Raw genomic sequence first — 27,425 nt, 5'->3', positions numbered from 1 at the left:
CGGAAATACCGTCCTGGGAAACTGTCGGGTGAATCGCCTTCCCTCCAAAACCCTGGGCCGTGACCCTGGTTTGTGGTGTAACCCTGTTCAGGCGGGGCTCTGCAGTGGGGCCATCCCGCCAGCCCCCGGAGGCGCGGGGCTGGAATCGCCCGGGATGGCCGCGGATCGCCGCCCCTTCCCCCCGCCGCGGGGAGGAGCGGGCACCGGTAAGGTATAAGGGCCCGCCCGCCGTCCCGGCTCCGGCGCTCTCACTGCCGCTCTCGGGACACACGGGCGGGGACCTGCGCTGGGCACACCGCACCGCACCTGCCCCGGCGGGGCGCACCGCTCCGCACCGCACCGCTCCGCACCGCTCCGCACCGCACCCCGGCGGGGTCCCGTCCTCAGCTCCCTCCTTGTGCGCCGGTCACCTTGTGAGAGGGCAGCAGCTGCCCCTGTGATTTTGGGGCAGATCCTTGGCTCCGAGGGCGAGTCCCTTTGGTAGCATGGGGCGCTTCACCGTCTGGGACTATGTGGTCTTCGCGGCCATGCTGCTGATCTCGGCCGTCATTGGTGTCTACTACGCCTTTGCAGGAGGAGGGCAAAAGACCTCCAAGGATTTCCTCATGGGGGGCCGCAGCATGAATGCCTTCCCCGTTGCACTCTCCCTTACTGCCAGCTTCATGTCAGCTGTCACCGTGCTGGGCACCCCTGCTGAGATCTACCGCTATGGTGCCATCTTCTGCATCTTTGCCATCACCTATGGCCTGGTGGTGCTGTGCAGTGCTGAAATCTTCCTGCCCGTCTTCTACAAGCTGGGCATTACCAGCACCTATGAGGTAAGGCGGAGTAGAAGGAGCCTTTCCACAGCCTTCGGGAAACTGGAGGGCTTCTCATCCCTGCCTTCTTTGTGTCGCCCCTCACTATCTTCCCCTAAATGCCTCTGCGCTTTGTGCTGCCCCGTATCTCCACACTCCCAAGGGCAGGGTGCAACCTCTCTGTACCCAATTCTGCCCGCACTGCCTCTGCAGAGAAGGGATGCTCAACCCTGCTGTCTTGGCTCAGGAGCTGTGCACCATGCCAGATCTGTTTCCTCACTCCAAATACTCAGTTCAGCGGGTGGATTAATCCTCGTGCAGCTTGGATGGTGACATGTGATTAATAATGTGTACTTAATATACCAAGACCGGAGTGCAAGAAAATCTAACATAGGAACAAGAGTTCTCAAATCATGCTCCCCCCAGATAGGTTTCTAAGCTCAGGTGCTGCCACAGAAGTCCCCCTCTGGCAGAGTATATGTTTGTGCTCTTCTAGAGATTTTGGGAAGACACCCTTTCCACCTGAGGCTGTTCACACTGGTGAATGTTTTCTCTATCATGCTTATACAGGGAGGTCAGCAAGTGCTCTGTCTCTGTGAGAATTTTCTTACTTCCACCAAAATATGGCTGAGCTGATCTTCAGCTCAGATGTAAGCTAAAGCTATAGCTAGCAGTGCAGAGACATCCAGGGTGGTGGAACACATCACAGGTTGAGTCTGACTGTTTTGGGGTGAGGAAGCATCTGGTCAGGAGTTTCTTCTGATGTAGAAGCTCTGTGCAACCTGTTTGTTTTAATGCATGGAGATAGTCCCTTAGCTGCAGATTTGGAGGCAAATTGCTCTTTTCACAGAGGACATTGGGAAAGGGGCATCGGTGCAGGTGAAAGTCCTTGGCTAGCTACTTTGGTCTTTTGCATTTTATTACACTGAATAGGGGTGTTGCAGCACTGGAGGCTGAAAGCAAGGTTTCTGTTGGTAGATTTAGATAAGAATTCACCAACAGAAATCTCTGGTAGTTTCAACTGTGTTTTAAACTACTAATCTTTGGACTGTCAGTTATGGTGGTACTTAAAATAGGGCTCTTTTAAATAAAGACTTATAATTATGACTGGAAATGCACAGATAATCTTGGGGTTAAATGAGAGTAAAGCACCTATAAAAGATGTATCTTCTATTTGTGGACAGAGTTCAGAGATTAAACCTTTCAGCCTTTTGTGTCTGTCCAAGGCTTCAGCACTGCTTCCTTGCATGAACATGCTCACAGATTACATTTTAAGTGCTTAATTCAGGAGCGGGCACTTGGAGGCACTTCAGTGTTTGTCTGTGTTGATTGAACAGATTGGCAGGCAACCGCACACACTAGAGGGCTGTTAGGACAGATGGTGGGAAGAAATTTGCCCTACAGCATGACAAACTCATTCAGAGGTTTTGCTGTCCCAGGCTAGACAGAAAAGTGAGGGTTCCTGTTTTGCAAAAGGCTAGATTTCCACTTACCGGTAGAAGATGGCGAGCTGTTTTGGGCAGTGCAGAAGGTGAGGTTACCATGGGAGGAAGCTGCCGACCACTGAAAAACTTCTGCCCTCTCTTGCATCAGTTCAGATGGACACACATAATACCAGAGTTTCCAGATTGACTAAGGCTTAGGAATAGCTGTAATGTTCTCTTATTTCACAATGCAAGCAGGTTCTGTTCCTTGCTGGTACATCATTGTGAACTTTCAGGTTGCCCTGTGTGTAGTCAAGAGTTGGAGTTGATGATTCTCGTTGTTCTCTTTCCAACTCAGGATATTCAATCATTCTGTGATAATACATCCTGGCCTTTGCCAAGTCACAGTGCACAGCTCCTTGTCTACTGAGTGCCTTGAGGCAGCTGAGTAGCACCAATTTCCATTCTGCGGACTCCATCGTATACTGACTAGGTTATGTCTACTTCAGTTGCTCGTGCATCATCACCCAGCGGTGAGATCTGCAGAGAAATAGAAAATCAAGCTGAAAGAGATGTCAATCAAGGTGACTTTAAGAGTTTTGGCCATTCATGAAAATGTAAAAATGTCACTGTGCCCTTTCTCTATTGCTCATTGCTTCACTCTAGTCCTATCAAGAATGCCAAGTTTCACTATAAACAGTTGTTTTTTCTTCTTTTTTGCAGTATTTAGAGCTTCGATTTAATAAATACCTGCGCCTCTGTGGAACGGTCCTCTTCATTATACAAACGGCAAGTAAACCTCAAAGCTGTTCTGTGGTCCTCGTAGCCACCAGGATTCTTCAGCTTAGTGTAACTGGCTGTTTTCTCTGAACGGTTGATGAGGTTACCCCAGTGCATGGGTGGCTGGGAGTGGAACAAAGCAAGCTCTTTCTGCTCCAAAGGGTGGAAGCGGATGGGGAGCGGATGCTGGACTACCTGCCCCTATGGTCTCTATGTGCATTGTTGAGCACCCAGAGCAGTCACTTGGCATCAGCACCATGCCAGGAGACGAGGGATCCTTCACTGCAGGGAAGCAGTGTGAAGGGCTGCCTGCTGGAGAAACCCACAATGGGTTCAAAATTGTAAACATGCCCCAATTATCTACAGCAGCAGTTTTCATCCTGTGGGATTCTGAGTAATTCTCAAAGGTCTGTGAAAGGTGACATTTGCTGTACAATGGTTTGTTCCACCACCACTGGAAAAAAACTGGCTGTCTGCAAACTCAGAAGTAGCAAATTACTGTCTTGGGGAGTAATTGCAGTCCCTGCAATTATTGTTGGTGCAGTTTGCTGTATCAAGCCCATTCGGTGAGTCAGTATGAGACCACAGCTTTTAAATATACAGTGAGCATGTGCCAAACACACCAGGTACAAAAATGTGTTCTTTACACAATTTTTGAAGTGACCTTCTTGGGGAATTAAAAGCAAGAATGAATGCTTTTTGCCTGCTTTTGTCTTTTTAAGACACACCAGGAGTTACCAGGCAGTACCACTTGCACCAATAAGATGGTGGTCAATGCAGTGCTAATTACTTATTTGAACAGTCCTGCTTAGCTGGCATTTATAGTTACACAAGCCCATAGGAAACATGGAGTGCTAGCATGTGTAAATCCTGTCGCTGTTTCACCAGCAAATATGAAGACATCACAGTTGTGTAAGTAAGTGGCACAAGCCAAGCATAAACTTTGCTTGCAAAGGTCAGAAAAATAATTCTATATAACTTAAATATGTGCCCAAGGAAGTTAACTACAGACCTGTAGGTGCCTTTCTGTACCGCGCACTAACAACTTAACCTGAATAATGAATAGTGAGGAAGGGAAACCCTCCAAGATTTTAATGGTGTAATTTTAACTGTTCTGTGGATACTGGCATGTGTTTAAAAGAAGAACAAAATATGTAGTAATACAACCTGAAAAACTACTGAAGAAGTGGAAAGATCATATCATCAGTCCTGTTTTAATTTACACAAAAAAGTGGTCATACTTGTGACAAATTTTAATTTCTGATGGTTCAAACCTTCTGGCACTTGTTTGCTGTATGTGAGAAAGCCACTTTCTCATGCTGAATCCCTGAATTAGCAGGACTGAAGAGATACAGGTTTAATTGATGGACTGTTAGATGGATAAGGAATTGGCTAGATGATTGCATCCAAAGAGTTGCAGTCAACAGCTAACTTGCCTAATAGAAACCAGTAATGAGTGGTATCTTTCAAGAGTCTGTACTGAGACCAATACAACTTAATACCTTAATGAATTACATAGATAGTGGGATTGAGTTCACCCTCAGCAAGTTCGTGGATGACACCAAGCTTAGCCGTGCTGCTGATTCACTAGAGGGAAGGGATGCCATCCAGAGGGACCTTGACAGGCCTGAGGAGTGAGCCCATGTGAACCTCATGAAGTTCAACAAGTGCAAAGTCTTGCACCTGGGTCAGGGTCATCCCCAATATCAGTACAGACTGGGAGATGAATTGATTGTTTAGCCCTGCAGAGAAAGAATTGGAGATACTAGTGGATGAAAAATTCTACATGAGCCAGCAATGTGTGATTGCAGTGCAGAAAGCCAGTTGTATCCTGGGCTGCATAAAAAGAAGAATGGCCAGCAGGTCAAGAGAGTCTTATTCTACTCGTCTCTCACAAGACCCACTCGAAGTGTTGCATCAAGCTCTGGATTCCCCAGTACAAGAAAGACATGGGCCTGTTAGAGAGGGTCCAGATGAGGGCCATGAAAATGATCAGAGGGCTGGAGTACCTTTCCCATGAAGAAAAGTTGAGAGAGTTGGGGTTGTTCAGCCTGGAGAAAAGAAGGCTAAGGGGAGACCTCGTTGCAGCCTTTCAATATATGAAGGGCGCTTATGAGAAAGAGAAAGACTTTTCACCAGGGCCTATAGTGACAGGGCAAGGGGTAATGGTTTTAATCTGAAAGAAAGTGGATTTAGATTGGTCCTAAGGAAGAAATTTTTCATTATGAAGGTGGTGAGACACACTGGAATGGGATGCCCAGAGAAGTTGTTGATGTTCTGTCAGTGGAAGTTTTCAAGGTCATGTTGGACAGGGCTTTGAGCAATCTTGTCTAGTGAAAGATGGGCCTGCCCACAGCAGGAGGGTTGGACTAGATGATCTTTAAAGTACCCTTCCCACTCAAACCATTCTATGATTCAGCAGCCCATGCTGACAATCTCTGTGTGGATAGCAAGTAATACATTGACTAGGCTTGACAGGTGTCGGTAGTTGGCTGTGAAGTGATGCAGCTACTTCTGAGGAGATATTTGGTTGGAACTGGTCAGAACTGGTAGCCTTCTTGACATACAAGCTATATATGAAAACCTAGAGAGGACTTCTGGCACTGAGAGAAACAAACATGCACATATAGATGGGGAGTAGTACACACGTAGGAATAATTATTTCCCCAGTGGCCCCACCGTTCTTTCTGGCATGTGCCTGTGGTATGTGTGCAGCAAGGGGCCAGGGCAATCTGGTCATGCTGGATGAAGCAGCCCCTCCATAGTAATTCCCTCCCACAGCTGGATTACTGCTCACTCCAGTTACCTCTTAGCTCTCTCCCCAGCGTAGCCACTGGCCACGTGGCAGAGCTCTGCCACAAGGACTGGATTTGACCTGCTCGAAAGCCACAGTGAGTGATCCACCAGTTAGCCATCATGCCCTGGTTTACCACCTGTGACTGGGCTGGACCCCACACTCATGGGAAGGGCAAAGGCTTGCTGGATGACGTCTGATTCTGTTGCTTTTCCATGCCCAAGTCCCACACATATGTCATTAGGGAGTCAGATTAATTCAGTCATGGAAAGCTGGTGGAAGTCAGCTGAGGACCTGACTGTGATTTAGATCCTTTGAATCAAGACCACTGATCTTCACAGAAGTGGTTTGCATATTGCAAGCTGTATTCCCCTGAGCTGTGCTACAATGAACTTGTCCTAGTAGTACAAGGTAGTAATAACAGTGATAAAAAGGCAAACAGGATTTTAAAATACACATGAAGAAATTACAGAGAGTATCAGGATACGAATCCCATTGTGCTCTCAAAAGTGGATGGACTAGCTCCTTCATTTGTCTCTATGTGAAAATACAAATCTGCTGATAATCATGCATGGCTTCATCTTACAGGGGTGTGATCCCTTATAATGCTATCCATTATGACTTAATAATGCTGTATTTTTTGTTCTTATTCATGTGCATTGTAGTTGCATACTGAGAGGTATATTGATCCCAAGACTAAGAGAATAAATTGTAATAAATTCCTTGGCAAAACATGTGTAAATCTCATCAACTTCCTTTTTCTCTTGTTTCTGCCACATGACTGCCATTTTAAAGGAATAAATCAAGTGAATTATAAAAGCCAGGAAAAGCTGAAGAGGGATTTGGTATTCAAGAGTCAGTGGTATTTGTTTTAAGAACACTAGGCTGTGAGACTGCAGTGCTGGTTAGTCTCAGACATTCATTTTCTAGCAACAGGATTTTTTTTCTCAACTGTTAGGAATTTAGGAAATATAGACTGCATAAATGCTTGAAGAGAAACCATCTCAGAAAGCTATCATCTTTTCCAGGAATTTACCTTTATTTTGATTTTATGTCTTTTTTTTTCCCTTCTAGACTTTATACACTGGTATTGTCATTTACGCTCCAGCTTTAGCACTAAATCAAGGTAAGACAAGTATACTGCAACTGCTCTCCTATGTTACTATTTTTTCTGTATGTAGTACTGGTATGCTTTTTTTTTGTTTGTAATGTTCACCTAAAGGTATAGCCCAAGGATTGACTGTGAAGTCTTCTAAGATTTCTGTTGATCCTGATGGGAACTCTGATAAAAGGCCTCCCAGTTGTAGTCCTAGTCCCTTAATTCCTACCTGAGAGGCTCAAGGGAAAAATCTGCTCTCATTTACTCTACCTCTCATGCAATATACTTAGGTCATGGCTACATTCAGAAAAGTTAAGAAGACTTAAGTAATTTTTGAAGGCAACTGAGAGACTAAATACACACTTAATTCCCCTGGTTAAGTGCTGTTCTTCAAGAGGAGAGCTAGGCAAAAGTTCTGTAAACATGGTTTTGGGCTGCCTGGAACTGTTTAACTTGGCCTATCATTTTGCCTGGAAAAACAAATCAATAGCAAAGAGATCTCGAACTTAAGATCTTTGTTGTCATATTTACAAAATGAAATATTTTCATTTTCTACTTCAAAATGACTCTGCTTTGAAAATGAGCCACATTTATTTTTAAAGGGGAAAAAATATGTGGAGCCAAATGAAACTTTTAATCTGACAGAATTAATTTGTCCACTTGGAAAGAAAAGGCAACAACAAAATGCAAATAAAATTGAATCATGGGTAGAATGAAAATCACACTTGTTCTGTTTGTTGAGGTTTTTTTGGCTTGTTCATTGAACAAAAAGTAAAAAAAAAACAACACTATCTGCACTGGTCTTCTCTGGTGTATAAGTCCCACAGGTTTTTTGTCCTTGATGTTTATATTTGCCCTGCAAATACATACTCAACCAAGCTATGACCTAGCTGGCTCCCAACTAGAAGCAATGACTTCCATTAGTTGTGTTGCAGTGTTTCTCATTAGCCTGAGCTACCTGTCGGGGAGCCCCACCGTGCCCTGCCTGGCAGTACGTGAGTGTGCCAAGCTGGGGCAGCGACAGCTCGTATGCCAACCACGACACAGTGTTCTCTGGCATAGATATGCTATCATGTTTCCCTAAAAGAAAGAGGCTTTTAGTCTGACACATTTGTCCCAGATCATGCTTGAACCATCTTGCCTCCGTGGAGCATCCCCATGCTGTTTGCCTGCTTAAATCCCTGCCTAAGGATTTCTTGGGACTACCCATGCGCATCAAAGGAAGGATATGTATTTTAAAACCTTCCTGAGTTGGGGACTACAAGCATATTGGATGTGTTGATTGACAGCATTCACACTTAAGATAAATAGCCTCTTAGATCCCAAAATATATATAACTGTTTAGAATTTCCAATGTCTGCAACAACTGTTTCATTTTTAGAACTCGTCAGGGTGAATCCCCTGGTTTAGACACAAAAATCTTTCACCTCATTTTTTTATTACCTCCTATTTTTGCACTTAACCTATTTCTATTTTTTTTCAGCAAGCAGATGGGGGTGAAAAATCAACTTTATTTTTTTTTTTGTCCCTAATGCCGCATTCACACTGATGCCATTTCCCTCTTTTTCAGTCACTGGCTTTGACTTGTGGGGTGCAGTGGTGGCGACTGGCGTGGTCTGCACTTTCTACTGCACACTGGTATGTGGGCCCTTCGGCTGAGAAAAATCTGTGTTCCTTTCACCATTTACATCAAATATGGAATTTATTGGAAAGCAGCCTAATAACTGAGTTACCCAATGGGAGTACATTTCACAGCGTAGCTGTAGCCACAGGGCCATCTTCACCCAGGGACTTCTCTGGATGAAAAGGTCATTACGATGTGACTCACATTCTCTGTTTTGATACATTCAAACTTCTGTTGTTGCTGAAAGAACAGCAAAAAGATAGATTTACCTTCCTAAAAATCCTTCTGTAATTTTTCTTCTCAACTAGTAGTGTTTAGCTGTGTAATTTGTCAAAACCTGCTTACCGCAACTATAATAGTCCTGTCTTTTATTGAACGGAGCCACGGAAAATAGCAAGCACCACATGAACAGATTGGTCTTTAGATTGCTGTTAATTGACCAAGTGTCCAGAAATTATTAAATAGAACATCAGTGGCATAAAATTATTTGTATATGTTGGATTAATTCATGTTTATTTTTATTCACATGAATGTTATACCTTCCAGAGTTAGTGGTACTGTATATATACAATCTGCCAATTTATCTTTTGATACAAGTTTCTGAATCAGGTTATGTGATGAAGGAAATACTGAATTAAACTGTGTGTATGGCCAAAGTAAATTCTAGTGCACTTCAAAAAAGGGCCAAGATGTCCTGAATAGGTTCCAGGATGCAATTCCTAAGCACTCCAGTACAGAATTATTTCTGTTAAAGAAGATGATTAAATTAATCTATTGTGCATAATATGGATAGTAACTGTTCTGTTAGGTGAATGTGAGTACAAAGCAAGAGTGCTGCTGCCGTGTTGTGCCTGACACATGCTATTCCTTATACAGGGTGGTCTGAAGGCAGTGGTGTGGACAGACGTTTTCCAGGTTGGAATCATGATCGCTGGATTTTCATCTGTGATTATACGAGCTGTGGTGGTTCAGGGGGGAATTGGACGCATTGTAAATGATTCCTACTATGGAGGAAGATTAAACTTCTGGGAGTAAGTTTGTACTTGCCGATGATGAGCCTCTTTATTCTTACAAATAGAGCCCATGTGACTAGCTGTGAAATTAAATTGCTTCTGAAGGAGGAGGAGGAGAGGAGTTTTGACCCAATTTTTTGTATATTTTTAAACATGCTTACCTAGTTGAGGGATGTTTTTAGGTTTTACACCATGCAAAACTGTGTAAAGAGCAAAACCTTTTTACTTTGTCAAGTAGGTGTTTTAAGGGTACATTTCAGATTCCACTGAAAGTGAATGGTGAATAGGACAGCACAATAGTATTTATCATTTGCAAACAGCTGGTTTGGCATTTCAGCTGCTGAACCAAAACAGCTGGGAAAAATAATAGTTTTTGTCTAGTCTGATAAAGAGAAATGTTTTTTCTTTTCCCTGAAAGAAAAATTAAAAGTAGTTTTAATAGTATCTTACTCCCCATTATTATAACTAATCATAGCTTAAAAATATAATTTTGCAAGGTCAAGAATATTAATTCTGACAGTGTTGAATCAAAAAACACTTCAAGTTAAAAACAAATAAGCTATTGTACTTTTAATGAGAAAGTTCACCCAGTGAAAGTTTAGTGCAACAAGTTTTACCTTTTGTCCTTTTGTCTGTCAGTTCACAATACTCATCAGGTTGTTCTGTAAAATTCTTCACCAAGTTCTTCATTAGCTAATTAATCTGTGGGTTTTTTTTTTCTTATCATGAACACTAATTTTTTCAGTCTGTTTGGCTTATTTGCAGTGGTTGTACTGCATTGCTTCTTCCTGCAATCATAGAATTCACAGATGGGAAAAGAAAAGGAATAAGAGCATGTAATAGGTGAAATCATTACATTGTTCACAAAGATAAGCATAATTAATTGTTATTTTAAATTGTGATTTAAGAAATGGCTTTTTATGGCTATTCAAAATCTGTTATTCACTTAGAGCTAAACCAGCAAAATGTTTTACAGAGGCTCTCTCCACAAAGGCTGGTGTGCAAACACCTTTATATTGGGGTCACTCTAGGTAAGCAGGCATATTAGACTTTTTACTGGAGCATCTTTTCATCACAACAGTCAGAGGCATCATACAGCTTTCCATAAGACTGTAGTTTATAGGCAAATAAATTAGTTAAACTTCACCTTTGGACAGATCAGAGCGTTTCACTAGGTTGGGATTTCAGCTCTGAGTTTTGACTTTGCTTTCTGTGAGTTCAGATTTCACATACCTGAATGTTCAAAATCTGGCCAAATTAAGAGAGTTCATATTAGAACAAACCTGAGGAATTTTTTTTTTTCTCCTAGCCATTAAGGTCTTCTCATAATTAGAAGATTTTTGTATTCTGAATTTGTTTTCTCTTCCTCTCATTATAGCTTTAATCCTAATCCTTTGCAAAGGCACACCTTCTGGACGATTGTTGTAGGTGGGACTTTCACATGGGCTGGCATGTATGGGGTCAACCAGTCTCAAGTACAGAGATACATTGCATGCAAAAGCAGGTTCCACGCAAAAATGTAAGTCTGCCTACAGTAACTTTTATTGTCTGAATTTAGCAGTGATTGTTCTTTATAAGGGAGAGTTTTTGAAAATGAATGTTTTTTTTTTCCTATATAAAACCCATTTGTAAAGGGTAACAAATTTTGTTTTCTGTTTTGTGGACCAGATAGAAGACAAATTGGCACAATAAATACTGGTATTTGAATTACATATAATTCTTGTAACTTTGAACTTTGTGGCAGAATGCTTCACTGTGCCAGTATTCTTGCATAAAAATAGCTGTATTAAGTTAATATGCAACCTAAAGACTAAATAATATAGAACTTGTACTGAAGCCATATCAAGACAGCATCTTGAATTGCTACTCTACTAAACCTAAATCATTGTGGGGGAATTTTGCATAAGTAAAGACTAAAAGGTTTTTTCCATACCAATGAGTATAGTCTTGAGAAAATGCAGAAATGTTTTATTCAGTGATAAAATTCCTGAGGAAGCATGTATTTTGTTTTCTTAGTAATAATGACTTTTTCTTCAGGAATTCCTTGTGCAAACTGTCAGAGTTCTGTTTTCCTTGAGTTTCAATATTTCTGATCAGCCTATACTCTAGAATGGAGTATATTTACTAACTCTATTATCTCACCTTTGTCTTTAGTATCATTCCAGTAGTTCATAACTCAAGATTTAAGAATTATTAGTGAGCTCATAAAGTCCATTTATAAGAGAAATACATAAATGCACATTATAACTATAGTCCCTATAAATTCTGTAATACAGTGACATACGTAGAAGGAGTTTTATGAAGACTTTTGCTTCATAAAGTCAGCAAAATGCCCGTAGAATCATGCACAGTTTAGAACGGAAATGTTTTAGTTATGGCAATAAAGAAAGATCTACTTTTCAGTAATTTGTGCTGCAGACAGGAATGAGCTGATGCTCATCATCAGCCACATCTCCAGTGCACAGTGCCACATCTCCTACTCACCATGTAGCATCTCTGCAATCTCTGGCACGTGGCTGGGTTCCAGGTTCTCGGCACTGCAGAGGCAGGAGGTGCATTCCACATCTGTAATGCTGCCTGGCATGATTGCCTGTAGGAAAACAGCTCCAGACATTGTGCCAGTTTTGTGTGCCAGTGAGACTGTTCTTCCCAAGTAGCTGCTCCGCTTAGGTCTGTGCTCCTCACACATTCTCCCTACCCTCTTAGTAAGGAAGGACAGCTCCAGGGTGTCCTAGAAGCAGAGAGTGGCCAAGGGGAATCTGGCACCTTTGCAGCTTTCTGGGCAGATTTTCTGAGCTATTGGCAGCAGCTTTGACCAGGGCTGGAGGCTGTCTGGTTCTGAAGGGGTTTGGATGGGATTTATAGCTCATGCCATATTAGTGGTGGCACAGCCTTAATCAGTGGAGTCCTCTACTGCTGGTGTGGGTGGCTGGACTCCATGGCATCTTGCTTCTGCCTCTCTTGTGCAGGGAATTTCTCCTGCACTTAGAAATCACTTTGTATAATGGTTGCAGCTTGTCACAACTATAAACACTGCCATTCTGTGGTGCCTATCTAGGTCATTTGCAAATGTAATTAGACACATCTGGCAAGTCACATTGGTGGCCTGCACTGCCATTTAACCTGTACATAGAAATGTAAAGTGTCATCAGGTCGAAGTAATAAGGTTTCGTATCCCTGTGGCATTTACTGTAGGGCTTTATAAGAGACAGCACAATAATAAATCAGAACTGAGAAAATAATTATTTTGCAGATCTCAACTTGCAGTTTTTGGGAAAGCCTTTAACAATGGCACAAAAGTAGGAATTTTCTCAGGCTTTGGGAAAGGATTTTACCCCATTCAAGAAATAAACTGGTATTAAGGAGTGCATGCTGTCATCCTCAAACAGTAACTAGGCAAATTGAACATGGTGCTCATAGATGAATGACAACAGGTGCTCAGAGCAGGAGAGCTACACTTTGAGAAAAATATGAGCTACTAACACATTTTTCCCTACTTTCCTTTCAAGGTCATCAGTTGGCATGTTTCAGTGCTAAAATTTTAGAGCCAACCTGAAACAAAAATACAAAAATAAGCCTTGTGCAGTCACAGTGCCTGCTTCATCCAAACTCCACCCCATGTTACTCACCCAGAATTAATGGGAACACGTCCCTCCAATAGTACTACAATTATTATACTCCAGTGCTTAGTCATAGGGTGTACCGTGAGCTGGGATGTAAATCAGAAGGAAAAAATAAAAACCAGCTTTATTTTCACTGTCAAACACTGACGCCGTTTAAAAACAAGAATTTCCGGATTTCTTTTGTTTCTGTGTGTTTCTCTTGACTTTCTACTCTTTACTACAGGCTCTAGGCTAATACTGCTGTTACATCTGTTCAAAAGAGTTGGATTGATTTAACTCATTGGATAAATTTTGTGCTAAATCAGCTTATGAGTGCCTTATATCAAGGTAGATTATGCCAATGCAGGAGCACCTTCAGCTAAATGGATGTAAGACATTCAACAAATATGTAAGCATCTATAAGAAGGGAACTTCTACTTCATTTTTACTAAATTTGTCTAGAGATAAATTTAAAGTGCTGCTGGTTCTGTGTTTAGACCACGCCTAATTGCAAATACAAAGCATAAAAGTTTCCCCTACTGTGGGTAAATCATCTTTTATTCATGTAGGTATTTTTTAAGAGTTTACACTGTGCTTGCCAATAATTTTTCTATGGTATAAAACTGATCGTTCAACTAGTTAATCTACATTATGCCTTTCTGAAAATGTTCATTTCAATGCCTAACAAGGCCTGTAAAGTTAGGTTTACTTCTTCATTCATCCTGATGGTCCTCTAGAGCAGTCCAAAGGCTGGTGCCCCTTACCTTCTTGCAAACTGAAATCACTAGAAGCCTCCTGAAGCATTGCAAGCATGGATATATTTGCACAGAAACTGAAGGTCCTGCCAGCAGAGGTCTTAGCAGCTGGCACAGGTCCAGGGTACGTGATCTGTCGGGCAGTTAAGTCACTGTCTGTGGATGGTACACAGATACCCGGGAGGCAATTGCTGGAAAGGAACGCTGTTTTTCAAGGCCAGGCTCCCCGTGGGTGTGTTTGCTTGAACTGACCACCCTAGGTGAGAAGAACTTTGTGACCCAGGGGTCATGAAGAGCTGAGAAACATTTGAGAAGAGCGGATAGTTAGATGGAAGGGGAAAGCCCTCACTAGGCGAGGAGAACAATTTGTTTTTCATTGCCAAGAGAGGCTGCCTGTTGTGTGCGGTGAAAGTAGCATTAATGCCTGATGAAAACATATTTCTACTCTCAGCGTTAGCTGAAGCTCCCATCAGGACTTGGGGAGGTGATGGGGTTATTGGACTGCATCAGGCTCCAAGTTGTGTTGCTACTAAAGAGGAAGCCCTGGGGTCGGTGGCAATCTCCTGCTCTCTGGAGGTGGCAGCTGCGAGTGGCTCCAGACCAGGTCCCAGGTCCCAGTGCCTTGTCACCGCCTCCCACGGACACTGTCTTGGGAGGAAATGAGGGATTTGTTGTTTTACAAGGGCAACTCCATTGTGTAAACGCAGTAGGTAGTCTGCAGTGTAAGCGCTGCAATGCAGGTCCAGAGGCAAAGGAGTGCTGGGGCTGACTAACAGGTACTCCACACTTTGATCTAGGGCACCCTGCCTTACAAATCCATCTGGGGTTTGTCTTTACCGAGGGGTGTGGTGGTGGTGGTGGGGGAAAAGCGTCTTCTCCCAGCTGCCTGCAATGTAAAACATGCACACATGATGAAATATGGGGATTGCCATATCGCTCCCATCATGTCCTGAGCAGGCTTTCTCAGAGGATGGGCACTCAGACTGTACCACCAAAACCAGAAGTGCAATTCATATACTTAAAAACACAGTCCTACATCGGGTGAAATGCTGGGAGCCGTTCCAAGAGTTCCTCTCCAGCGGGCAGCTACTGACCAGGAGGTCTCCTCAGTTTTGATGTGCACGCTTGCTCACTTAGCCCCGGTGGGGTCTTGCAGGACGTTGAACTCTAATGTGGTGTTTCCGTGCGTGTTGGTGCAGCTCCCTCTACATCAACCTGTTGGGCCTCTGGGCGATACTGGCCTGCGCGGCACTCTGCGGCCTGGCCCTCTACTCCATCTACAAGGACTGCGACCCATGGACGGCAAAGCAGGTGTCGGCACTCGACCAGGTAGGGCCCCATGTTTCAGGGGAAGGTGGTGAGAAGGCATCCTTCCTCTGTAGCCGTAATAACCAGACCGGGGAGAGGTCAAGAGCCAGGGGGTTGGGAATAACGAGATACCCGAGTCCCATATCAGGTGAGTCTTAACACTGAGGGATTAAGCTGAGACCATGGCGGGAGCGAATGCCCTAGAGAAAGCAGCAAACCTGTCCTTGGCACCACTCAGTCCCAGCATCCCCCAGCTGTCCCAGAGCCACAGGTGTTTCAGTGCCAAGTAAGGAGAGCGGCAGGGAAAGCAGCAATGTGGAGAGTGCACAGTCCACTCCCCTCTGCAGGTATTTGTGTTTTTCACCCGAAAAGGGCCTAGGAGTGTCAGCATTGTGTGAAACTGCTTCAGAGAGAAGTGGTGGGAGGAGGCTGCTGATAGGACAGCTGCCACAGCAGTGCCTGTGCGAGCAACTCCGGGCCATAGCAAGCTGCTTTTTGTCACCCGACCTAAACTGCTCTGTGCCAAGGGAGGCGAAAGCCTTTTCAGACTCAAAACATAATTGTACCCAAAGCCTACACTTGGAAGAAGGCTACTGGCAGGTAGTTCTTTACTAGCAACAGTGAATCTTTCCCTTCTTTGGAGGAGAGCTGGGCAGTCACACCATCCTGTACCGTGCTGCTGAGAAACCATCTTGTAACCGGTATCTCCCTAAATAGGCCCCGAGCAGGAGATTTACCTGAGAAACAAGAGCTCTGATAGCCCACAGACTGACCAGAGTCAGGGCCCAAGGAAATCATAACATTTTTTTGGGGTATATTTATGCCTGGGATAATCATAGTCTCTGGATAATGGCCCAGGGACAATAGCTGGAAGCCTGGAGAAGAGCACAGAGTACCTCAGGACCACCTACTCCTTAAGGGTAGAATAAAATGAGACATGGAATGCCAAGGTGGAAACCTTGGAGGAAATTAAGTTGTTCCTGTCAGTCAAATTCTTTTGGTAGAAACTGGGAGCAAGATACTAAAAAGACCAACTTGTCTGTGAAAAAAAAATGGTTCACAGGAAGAAAATCTTAAAATTCCTATGTCTTTCCAGCACTCAGATCTTGCAAATGTCAATAAATGACACATGGTTTTCAATAAGGAAACTATTCTCAGGTACTCTGAGTTTATTAGACTGTATTTAAAAACCTTTTTGTGGAGTCAACAGCAGACAGAAGCATCAACTGTGGCACCCAAGCCCACGTGTGACGTACAACACAGACTACCTACTGCCCAGCACTAGCTTCCTATGCCCTTGTCACTGGAAATGACTCCTGATGGCACAGCTATATGCTCACCTCTGCTAGGTGGTCTAAACAGACTTTGCTGTGTCTCCAATGCGTGTTTTAGGATTGGTTTTCTCTGCAGAAAACCAATAAATAGTGCAAGGTGGGACATTCCAAATTAGAACAGCTGGACAGAATGCCAGTGAGAAAGCTATAATAAAAATAATACAGTGGCAAAAAGAAAAATTAGGGCAAGATGTAATATTTCTTACTCTGAATTTTTCAGCTAATGCCATACCTAGTGCTGGATATTCTTCATGATTTTCCAGGAGTGCCAGGGCTTTTTGTGGCTAGTGCCTACAGTGGGACATTAAGGTAATTTAATAATTTGGAACCTACTGTCTTTTGTTTTTGTTAGAGCTAAAGTTGTATTTATACTAAAACTTTTGTATTTAATTTCTTTGTCTAGCTAATTTTGTTCTTTAAAAACGACACTATAAGATAGCTGATGATGCAGCTTAAAAAGCCATAGTTTCCAACAGTGGTGCTCTGAGGTCCTAGAACTGAAAGCTGTTTGGAGCTAGCAACATGAGGAAAGAGCTAGCCACACGCGATGTATGGCACTAACAAATCCCCCTCTCTGTGCTTTTAAAGCCCCTCTGCTATAGGAATTTTTAAGTATTATAAGTGGTTACACAAAGTAGCTCCAGTTTGTGGGCATTTCCTACTGCTCATCTTCAATTTTCCAGTTTCAAACCTGCATAACTTTAAAGCCATCTCCCTTTCCTCATGCCTGATCTTCAGAGTCTTATTTACAAAAGAGTTCCTGGACTCCTAATTGGCTTGAATGAACCCCATGAAAACAACAGTCACTATATATTTTTACTGAAGGAGACAAATCAATTCCCTTCTATCCCATAGTAGGGAGTGTTTTGTTCAGCTTTCCCAAGGAGCATCTTTAAGGAAACATCGCCTCTCTCGGCGAAGGCTCTGAACAATAGTAAGCAGATGAAAATGAGGAAACTTAAGAATGTGGCACCAGAATAATTTTTGTGTTCTGAGTACTAGTAGCTACATAAATAGAGGGAACAGCCAGGATATTTGTTTTTCACTTGCTGAGGAAAAGCTGTTCGCTTGCTAGAGCAAGGTAAACATAGATACAAGCTCACCTTACTGGCTTTGTGCCCTAGGAGTGCTGGTTTCTCCTTACCTTACAAGGAGCCTGGAATAGTTCAGTTTGGACTGGATGCCTAATTTTTAGGTGACTATAATTAGATTATCTGAATCCTCCTCTGAGAGTGCATTCAAAGTAATCAGTGGCTTGCATGTAGGAATTTTACCTACCCAGGTATATACTGTGTAGATAATTTGTGAAGGTATCACGTGTACCAGTAGTGTTCACAGCTTATAGCCACATGTGATAGATATTTTTATTGACTTCTCCAGGCCCATCTTTTCATCAAGATTTGCCTTATCTTTATTAAGGGCATTATTTTAAACTATTTTTGTAAGCTCTTAACTGCATCACCTGGAATAAGTTATTTCAACCAATACAGCAATTACAATTAGTTTTCTGACACTGTTCTAGACAGTGGCAATTTCTTTCTGCCAGTAACCCATCTGTTATCTATTATTTCAACTTCCAAGATTAAAAAATTGTGTAAATCTTGCCTTCTGTAGTACAGTGTCCTCCAGCATCAATGCTCTGGCTGCTGTGACCGTTGAAGACCTCATTAGGCCGTGCTTCAGATCCCTCTCTGAAAAGAAGTTGTCATGGATTTCCATGGGGATGAGTATGTCTGGAAAACATATTTTCCACTTTAGCTTTACAAAGTGAGAGCTTGATTCAGATCTCACTTATGATGGTGTAAGTCAGGAGTAAGTGCATTCACACCAATAGGGCCACATTGGTGCAACATCTGGAGGAGATGAGATGAGCTGTGTAGGTTTTACACAGAATGGGGGAGAAGCTGTTTCAAATAAGCATAAGGAAGAAAAGTAGCCATCTTGTTTGATCTTTAAGCAGGAAAGATGCACTGCATATTGATTTGCAGTACTAGAAAGCCAAATGTCTCAGACTGAAACACCTGTTATTTTTCTTTCATCTGTCAAAAATGAGAAGCATAGGAAACAATTTTGTAGCAAACCTTTTGAACTGAGTGATACATGAGCAATAGCATTGTGTCCCAATAACTTTCCAGAGAACGAGAAACTTCACATCTTCTCTGACTGATATACTCTCAGACCCTCAGTCATTTCAAAGAAGAGGGTCAGAACTAGGCTGGGCAGGTGGTTTAAATCTCTGAAATGCCATTGCCATCTCTGCTGGTTGTACTGTCTGTGACCAGCTGCAGGCGTAGCCCAAAGCAGTGTTTGTAGTAAGCGTGGAAAACCCACAGTCCCAACATAGTGTCATAGTCCATACCAGTGAGCACAGCAGACTGGTGGCAGGTGACAAGTATTAAATATTTTCACCTGAGAGCAGGTGCAAACAATGTTTATGCCAAAATTCTTGTTGGTCTTATAATGAGTTGCTTGACATATCACATTAAACAGTGAGATTAACCTATTGCTTCTGCAGTGAAACTCAACAGGGGTGAAGGCTAAGAAAACAAATAAGCCAGTGTTAAAGGGTCCTGGGAAGTGTCACTACATCCTGGTGACCTGGGATGTTCTTTGTCACGATGCCAGCTCCCAGTAATCTGCCAGCATTTACTTTCTAGCTCCAAATACTTCTGACTAAGAAGTAAAAATTGTTCCCTCAAAAAAAGGACTATGACACAGGAGATTAGCTGAGAAACACGAACAATACGTGTGGTATTGCCACTATGGCTAATCCGTATGGCTGCCATTTAATAACTAATCTTTAGTAATATAGAGGAAGAGGATTTTATCAAGTTTGCATGATGTCCTCTTAATGTACACAGAAACCTGACCTTTTGGCCAGCTCAAGTTCTCTTAGAAAAAAACCCAGATGCTAACAGGTTTGTTTTGGAGATGTCAGGGGCCATGCTGGGTTAGACGGAAACATTTCCATTAGTGATTTTCAAACTTTGGCAGATTTATGCGTTGTTCTACTTTTCCCACACAGGCCTGTTTTACGGTGGAGTCTGCATCGCTATGGCTGCACTGGCATCTGTCCTGGGAGCCTTGTTGCAGGTAGGTGTCAGACTGCTATTTCATGCCCATGTTGAATGACCCAGAATGAATTATGTAAAAAATAATTGCTGGATATGATTAGTTTTTAGGATTAGTTTTTGTTCTTTGTTGGGTACTGGCCTCAAACAGCCCCTGGCTCAGCCTCTGCTTTAAGCATCCATGTAACTATACCAAGTCCTGACAGCTGATTGCACACCAGTTAAAGAAAAACTCATAATTTCTTTCTCAACATCCTCTCTTCTTGCCATGTTGGAAGCTTTAACTTTCTTGCACAGCAGCTAATAGCAAACTCTCTTCATTCCTCAGGCAGCGCTCAGCATTTTTGGCATGGTTGGTGGCCCCCTTTTAGGATTGTTTTCCTTGGGAATCCTCTGCTCCTTTGCAAATGGAATTGTAAGTAGGAATTTAAAGCCCTGTTTTCCCAAAATTCATTCATAATTTTGGGCATCTCTTTCCTCCCTCAATAATTATATGTTGGGCAGCAAGGGAGATGTCTTTGATACTTTCCATAAGGACATTTCCCTTTCCTCCTTATCCCAAAGAAGTGATGATGAACAGGGTTATATAGAAACTTGGATTTCCATCCCATGAAGAGATTTACATGACCACAGGGTGAAATAAAATATGAATAAAAATGGAACCTTGGTAAGGATTTCTGGAAAACATAGTTTTAGAAGCAGGGAACAATGTGTCTTGAGATGCATCTGAAAAATCAGTAGACTCAGAGGATGCTGGCTTGTCTGAGCAAAAGGAGGTCAGGCTGGGAAAACAGGGCCCAAACACTTGCAGACTGAACTGAAGACTCAGAGGGCTTCATTATAACAAAATTATCATTTCCAGAGGAAAAAGCTATTCCATCAAAAAATTGATTCGACAGACTTTGGGAATATGGTCCATGGGTTAGTCTGACAGGATTACTCTTTAGTAGGGTTTGCTAATCACTAACCTTTAGCTTTTTGCAGTTGCAAATTTTATGTTATGTATATACTAAAAAAAAAAAAACAACGACCCCAAAACCCCACTAGCTGGGGGGGGTTCTACAGCCAAAAAAACCCACCTCAAAGTAGAAAAAACTTTTGCAAAAACAGATCACGTGAGAAAAAGGGAAAATTGCTTCTGTATTTGTTCAAGGGAGACCTCAAATAAAGCAGCACTTTCCCATGTACCATGCAGCCCAAAGTTATCCTTTGACTGTAAAGGCATAATGGCAAAATAAAAAGAGAAATGCTAAGGAGCTGTGAGTAAACACTATATTTCCCAAAAGGGGAATGAAGTAAACTCCTCAAATCTCCCCAAATGTATATTTCGTTTTTGCTATGGAGCCTACATGTTTTTTTTTTTTTTTAATATCCTTTTGCTTTTCATGTAAAACCAAGTTTTATTTTCTATTTTGCAGGGTGCATTTGTGGGTCTTCTCAGTGGCTTTGTTATTTCACTTTGGGTTGGAATCGGATCTCAGATTTATCCTCCACTCCCAGAGAGGACCAAGCCACTGTATCTCTCAACTGCAGGCTGTAATATATCCACAGGAGATTTTACATCAACAGAAAATCCATTTACAACAGTCTTCAACACACCAACTGCAGAGAGGTATACAAGTTCATCATGTGCAATCATCAAAGCAAGTGTTTGTTTAAAGCAACACGAATGTCTGCCTAGCATTTGGGTTACTATAGCTGTCCCTCTCTGGTTTACCTACCAGGTTGTTTAAGATGAAGCAGTTTTGGCTGATTTTTTTTTTCCCCGTCAGAGTGAAGTTTGTCTGAGTTATCCCAGAACAGAAATCAAAGTGAACCTTCCTATTGATCTGAAAAGCTTCAGTTCAATACTTGAGTCTAAAGGCTTGGATATACCTTACTGGGAACCATGATATTAAATAAAGCATGACATTTATAGTTATTTGATTAACTTCCACAGTCTGTCACATGAAGTAAAGCAGTAAGCAGTTAAAGGGCAATTTGCCAATTTAGCAGTTCCACCTACAACTGCTTGTCTGTTGAGAAATAGTTCTATTCGGGAAATTCAGAGGAGGCCATAATCTGTATAATGGGCAAAATAAGGGATTTTCTCCGCTCTGCCATTACCATATCTCTTACTTCGGACAATCACAATTGAGTGTAATAGTTATGAATGACAATGTAAGAAACAGCAAAACCAGAAAGAAGCTAAAAAACCACATTTCTGGGGATTCCCAATCCTTACACCTTAGAGCATTGTACAATCAGCAAATACTGTGGTACACACGTGGGTACCCAACGTCCAGTTTCATATACAACACCTCTCACGTGAGGCCTCCAGCATTGCTCATGGCTGCGGGAAGAGCAATGTGCAACAGAGCACGTTGTAAGGGAGAAAAAAATAAGGTGTGACCTGAGGTGTGACAGTTACCCTATCGTTTCTGGCTGTTTAAAGCTGATTTCCTACCTTTTTTTGTGTGTGTGTGTGTGTCTCTTCCTTTAAATAATGTTCCCCCTTTAAAGTTGTCTCTCTGTCTGGATAGCTGGAGTGCTCAGTTCTGCACTAGATTCCGAGCAGAGACGACTGTCCTGTTTTACCTGCTCTGTCCCATGCGTTGCATCACTGTACTGACCAGTCTCCTCCCATACAATGGAACGTGTCCTGGGAATTTTAGAACAAATTTTCAGTGCACATTTTATTATACAAAGGTAGTTCAAGACTACCAGGTTGCTTGGTTCGGAAGTAACTCTGTGTTTATGCACTGACTGGAAACAGACAACATTTTCAAGTTGCTTGGAATAGGAAAGCAGAGATTAAAACTTTTTCTGCTCTTTTTCAGGCCTGCCCTGGCAGACAACTGGTATTCCTTGTCTTATCTCTACTTCAGCACACTTGGGACACTTGTCACAGTAGTTGTGGGAATAATTATCAGCCTCCTAACAGGTACTAGTTCCAGAGCTGTCAGAAAAAGTATCTTGGATCTTTTTCAAACTAAGGTGACCAGAGAGCTGACATTGCACACAGGAAGTGTGGGTGACCCTATTGTAAACACTGTGTGAAGGTTACCATCCTAAATCTTATTTCCTCCCCTCAGCCCTTCTGTATCCCACTCTTGGTGTCTGCTCACAGCAAGAGTTACTTCAAATTTCTAAGGAGAAAGAAGTTTCAGCAGTTTTTTAACCTGTGGGGCAAAAAAAAAAAGAAAGTTATAACACATCTATCTTTCCTGTTTTATTAGATGCCAGCAGGAGCTGGAGGTTTAAGGGTTGTCCCTGAACATGGCAACAACTCCAAGCAAGGAGATACTCCCATGCTTCTAGAGGACAAAAGCAGTTTTACTTTGAGTGAGTTCAGAGCACTCAAGGGTTATTGTCTGCACCTGTACAGTGCATGCTTCTCATCACATTCCCCTAGCACGTACCTAAGAGCTGTAGACTCTGTGCATGGCTATGTTAGCTTCTTTCTCAGTTTCCCTGTACTATTTGTGCAAGGGGCAAAAAGCAGCACCCCGCAGGCGAGAGAGGGAACTTCAGTTCCAGTCCACGGCCTCACTGCTTTTGCATCTAGGCGAGGTGCAAATTGCACCTGTCATCCACCTCATGCATGGCAGAAATAGCACAAAAGCAGCTGCTCTTACAGCTTTCTCCATTATGTCTAGCCAGATTCCTACGACAGCCCTAATTTTTGAGGCTTTTGAGACCTATTAGTCTGACCTACAGCTACTCCAGAACTATGGAACTGCAAACACAGCAGACAAACTCACTTCCATTAGCTTCCCTGTACCTTGCCACTAATAAGCACAAGTTACACTTCTACCATTTTCTTTTCCTTGTGAGTTCCTGGAGGATTTGCTGCCCCCTTTCTTCCCATCACAAGCTCTTCCCATTGCTATAGTGATGCTTGTAGACAAATTTTGCTTCTTACCAGGTTGGGACCAGGTCATTCACAGACCGCAAAACCAAGCACAAAAATTGGGCAACTTAGTAAATCCAGATGAGAAACCTTCAGCCCAAGAAACTCAAAAGAACTAACTCAAGCACACTGTCACCCTGCTTTTTATGGAACAAGAGCCCGTTTAGGCTTCAGGTGGCAATCAGAGCTAATTCCCAGCATCTGCATCTCCTTTCTTTCCCACACCAGAATAGTTACTCTTCCATGGCTCAAAAATGCCCAGACATCCCATTAACTCTCATGCCCCCACCTTGGGGCTGCCCTTAAATAACTCACTATAAAAATTGCTTGTAGGTCTGGAGACAGGAGTCTTGCTGACAGGGAGCTGAGGACTGAGGCTCAGGCTCCAGGGCAGCACTTGGTACCACAGCTCCTGGACTGGCAGGGTGGTCCCAGTTATCATTGTATGGGATTCGTCCTTTTCTGATGAATGTCTCGGTGTTTTTTTACACAATACAGAAATCTGAGAAGCATGTAGGAAACTCTGGGAAATGGCTAAGGCATTTCAAATAGACCTTGCAGATCATTTTATGTTTTGAGAGGAACAGGGTATATACATTGTTGTAAAGAAATGATCCCTAAGCATGTGATTGCTTGATGACTTTTTCTGTATGACTCTGTCCTGCTCACCTTACCTAGTGCCTGTAGCTAGTCTCTGACTTATTATTTGCATGTGGAAACCTGGCCAATTGAAACTGCCTATTTTGCAGGAGGACTAAAGCAGAACACAGACCGTAAATTCCTGCTGACCAAGGAAGATTTTCTGTCCAACTTCTCATGGTCTAAATCTGAGACAGTAAGTGTAATTATGCATCTCTGATTTAAATCAATCTTTCCTGCCGGGGACAAAGGCAAACAGTCCCTGGCTTATTTTTTTTCCCCACCAGGGTGAATAGCACCTGATGCTGCCTGATATGATTGTCTGCTTTAAGGCAGTAGCAGAGCACAAGGCCGGTAGGAGTAAAGCAGCTAGCATACGCAGGGAAGCTGTGTTTGGCCACAGCTTCACTTTAGTGAACAACAGAGCAGCAGCTGAGACAAGGGACAGTTGTTCTCCATGTTTCTGGCAAAATATTCCCTCACTAGTCTCTTGGAAGCTGGCCCAAGGCACACTTTGGATTTAGCAAAGCTTCCTTTGTTTGTAAACATGGGCTCTCTAAAGTCTGTATTTTTTTTCAACTTTGGCTGCTGTTTGAGAGAAAACAATTCCAGCCAGTGTTTCCTAGCTCCCTCCCTAAGATATAAGAAAAGGGTATTATTGGGTAATACCATCCCTTAGAAGGGAGAATGTAGGGGAAATTCAGTTTATTTTTTTTAAAATAAACTATAAATCACTTTTCAATCACTATCATCAGGATGCTGAACATTCAAGCTCAGCTTTGTTCAGTGCTTTTCAAGTGTTGCAGTACAGGCAATGATTATATCTTTGAGATGGTCCAGTTTGCAAAATGTTTTTCCTCCATGATGACAACTCCTTTTAGTGTGGTCTCATGTATTTCAGCTTCTGGATATGAACACCAGGGAGAGAAAGGGATTTTTACAGTACTATTGTAATGCTATTTGCCCATGTCGGAACTGGAGACCAGCTATCCAGTTATTGTTGTTCACTGTCTTTAATGGGCCAACATCTGTTTTCACTATCTGGGAATTTAATCCCTAAAGTCTTTTGAAAAAAACCCCACCCACATGGAAGCTAATGTCCACAGCCTGACTATTTTATGCTCAGAGTCAGAAACAAGTGTCTGTCTGGTTATACAGCTAGGAGCTGGATAACAAGTGGGTTGGCATCACAAATACTGCAGAAAGTTATTGATAAAAAAAATCAGGGGGAACAGAGCAACTTCCTGCACATGAAAAGCTCAACATCTCATTATGTTTAACAAAGGTGGAAGATCAAAGTGATGATGCATGTTAATCTGCTCTTCATGTCAAAGATGGGGCAAGAACCAAGGGTAGAGAGTCACTAGCTCAGGGCCTGGTGGTGACAGATCGCTGGATGTGAAAACAGCAATTAAAACTTTGCACACCCAAAAATACTTTAGACATTTTGCAGGACAAGAACATTTTATGTGACAAGAACATTTTACACAACTTGTATCTTGTGCAATAAGAAACTTTCCATGCCCCTAGAAAAATACCAGCTACTGCAATGAATAACTATTTATGCGCTGTCAGCAAACATATGTTTTCCTGCAAGGCATCCTGTATGTCAGGCCCAACTCTGCTTGCATGCAGGTCAAAGAGAGGAAGACTGCTTCTTCTGCTTCACAGCATGACTTTTGTCTTTTGTTTTTCAGCCAGAGAAAGTGGAAGTGCTGAACTGGAAACCATTTACCGCGGCAGCCGAAGGAACTGACAACCCTGCTTTCAGCCACATTGAAATGGATGTTGCAAGCAACAAGAACAAAGTTAATGGCCTTCATATATGACATGGGGCCTCGTCAGCCCATGAGGACAGTTTTGTTTGTGTAAAGCAGTGCTGACATTCCTGTGCCGGGTCAGTTACCAGCCCTGCTGAGGTTATGGGCAGGCATCTGCTGAGCTTCGTGGCACTGTCACCTCTGCATGACCTTGACATTAGTCAAGAAAGGAATCAGATCTTTCTTGCACTTCCTCACTCTCTCTCTCACTCTGAATCTTGGTGACAGGGCTTAAGGCAATGTTTCTCTGTGAAATATTTGCCTGATATTCTTGAGGCTCCCGGAAAATATCTGCTTTTAATCTCAGATCACTCTCAGAGTACATTTTTTATTTAGTAAGAGCACTGTTTCCCTGGACATGGCTGTTTCTATGTTTGTTTTTTTTTTTTCCTTTTTTCTTTTAAGGCATTGAAAGTATGAAGAGATAGGGCTGTGGGACCTTATCAGATTGCAAGAAACAGTGGGTCTTTTTTTAGTATAGGAGGTGTATTTAGTGCCATCTGGCTCCTTTGTAGAACTGATCCTGAGAGTGTATTTATTTTGCTGTTTTTATTGTATGTGTCTGTTTTTATTAAGCCATTTGTTCCTTGTTTGTCTGCATCTTTTCCTCTGTGCTCACTGCTGGAAGCTACAGGAGTGTCTTTGGTGATGAGTAGAGGCAAGAGTCAGTAATAGCCTTCCCTTCATGCCCCGTCTCCCTCTTCTGCCCTGCCTTGGCCTTACAGAGCTGGTCCTCATGAAGGGAATGGGCTATTTGGGCTTTTTATTCAATGCCATATAGCAGAACCACAGTAGTCGTCTACTTCAGGCCCGGTGTGCTGGCCTATGACTGCTCTTGCACTGGGCTGGGCAGAGATGTTAACGCAAGAACAGGGCCCTGTGCTGTACTGGACAAGAGGGAAGGCTGCACCTGCAGTTGCCGCTGCTGTTATCTGCAGAGCTGTGAGCTGAAACCTCATGTAGCTGTTTGTGTTCATGCAATCCTTGTTATCACTCTGGGGATTCAAGGCTGGTCCAGGTAAGGCAAGAGCACATCGTGTGTTTGGACAGGCAGGCAGGGTCCACTGCGCAATTCCCCCGGGACGGGGAAGGGATCGCAAAGGCTATCACTTAGTGAAGGCTTCTCCAGGGCTGCAAGGCATGGGACGGATCATTGTCTGGCTGGGCTGCCAAAAGAAGCTGAACAGCACATCCACGCCAAACCATGCACTGTACTTGTGGTTGTGTAGGGTGAAAACCCCCATTGCTTCCTTATCCTCATGTGCTTTCTAGAGCAGCAGAGAACAGACTCTGACCCACTGTGTTGGTTTTGTACTGCAGACTTTTTGCTATGGCTATACATGGGTGTTTAAAACTCCTCTACAGCAGCAGAATCAAGTTGGAGGATAAAAGCCGTTGCAGGAAAGTTGAGCTGTGAAGCTTATAAAGCAGTCACACTTAAGAATCAAATGAAAAACTGACTGTGTGTCTTAA

At 42.8% G+C, this 27,425-nt stretch overlaps 1 protein-coding gene across 1 annotated transcript; it reads left to right on the top strand.

Moving 5' to 3' along the window:
* Positions 1-388: 388 nt before the first annotated feature.
* SLC5A8 (solute carrier family 5 member 8) lies at positions 389-25,961 on the top strand. Its single transcript, XM_010127191.2, has 15 exons — positions 389-818; positions 2,945-3,010; positions 6,870-6,921; positions 8,465-8,532; positions 9,395-9,549; positions 10,910-11,050; positions 15,088-15,217; positions 16,751-16,839; positions 18,145-18,257; positions 19,556-19,623; positions 19,930-20,016; positions 21,020-21,213; positions 22,421-22,524; positions 24,243-24,328; positions 25,830-25,961. Exons 1-15 carry the CDS (start codon positions 486-488, stop codon positions 25,959-25,961), a joined length of 1,818 nt encoding a protein of 605 aa, XP_010125493.2. The 5' UTR covers positions 389-485.
* Positions 25,962-27,425: the final 1,464 nt, after the last annotated feature.

This window comes from Chlamydotis macqueenii, chromosome 1 (genome assembly GCF_036417535.1).
Source record: "Chlamydotis macqueenii isolate bChlMac1 chromosome 1, bChlMac1.mat, whole genome shotgun sequence".
Classification (NCBI taxonomy): domain Eukaryota; kingdom Metazoa; phylum Chordata; class Aves; order Otidiformes; family Otididae; genus Chlamydotis; species Chlamydotis macqueenii.
Note: the sequence above shows the minus strand (reverse complement) of the source record. Positions and strands in the feature narration are given on the sequence as shown.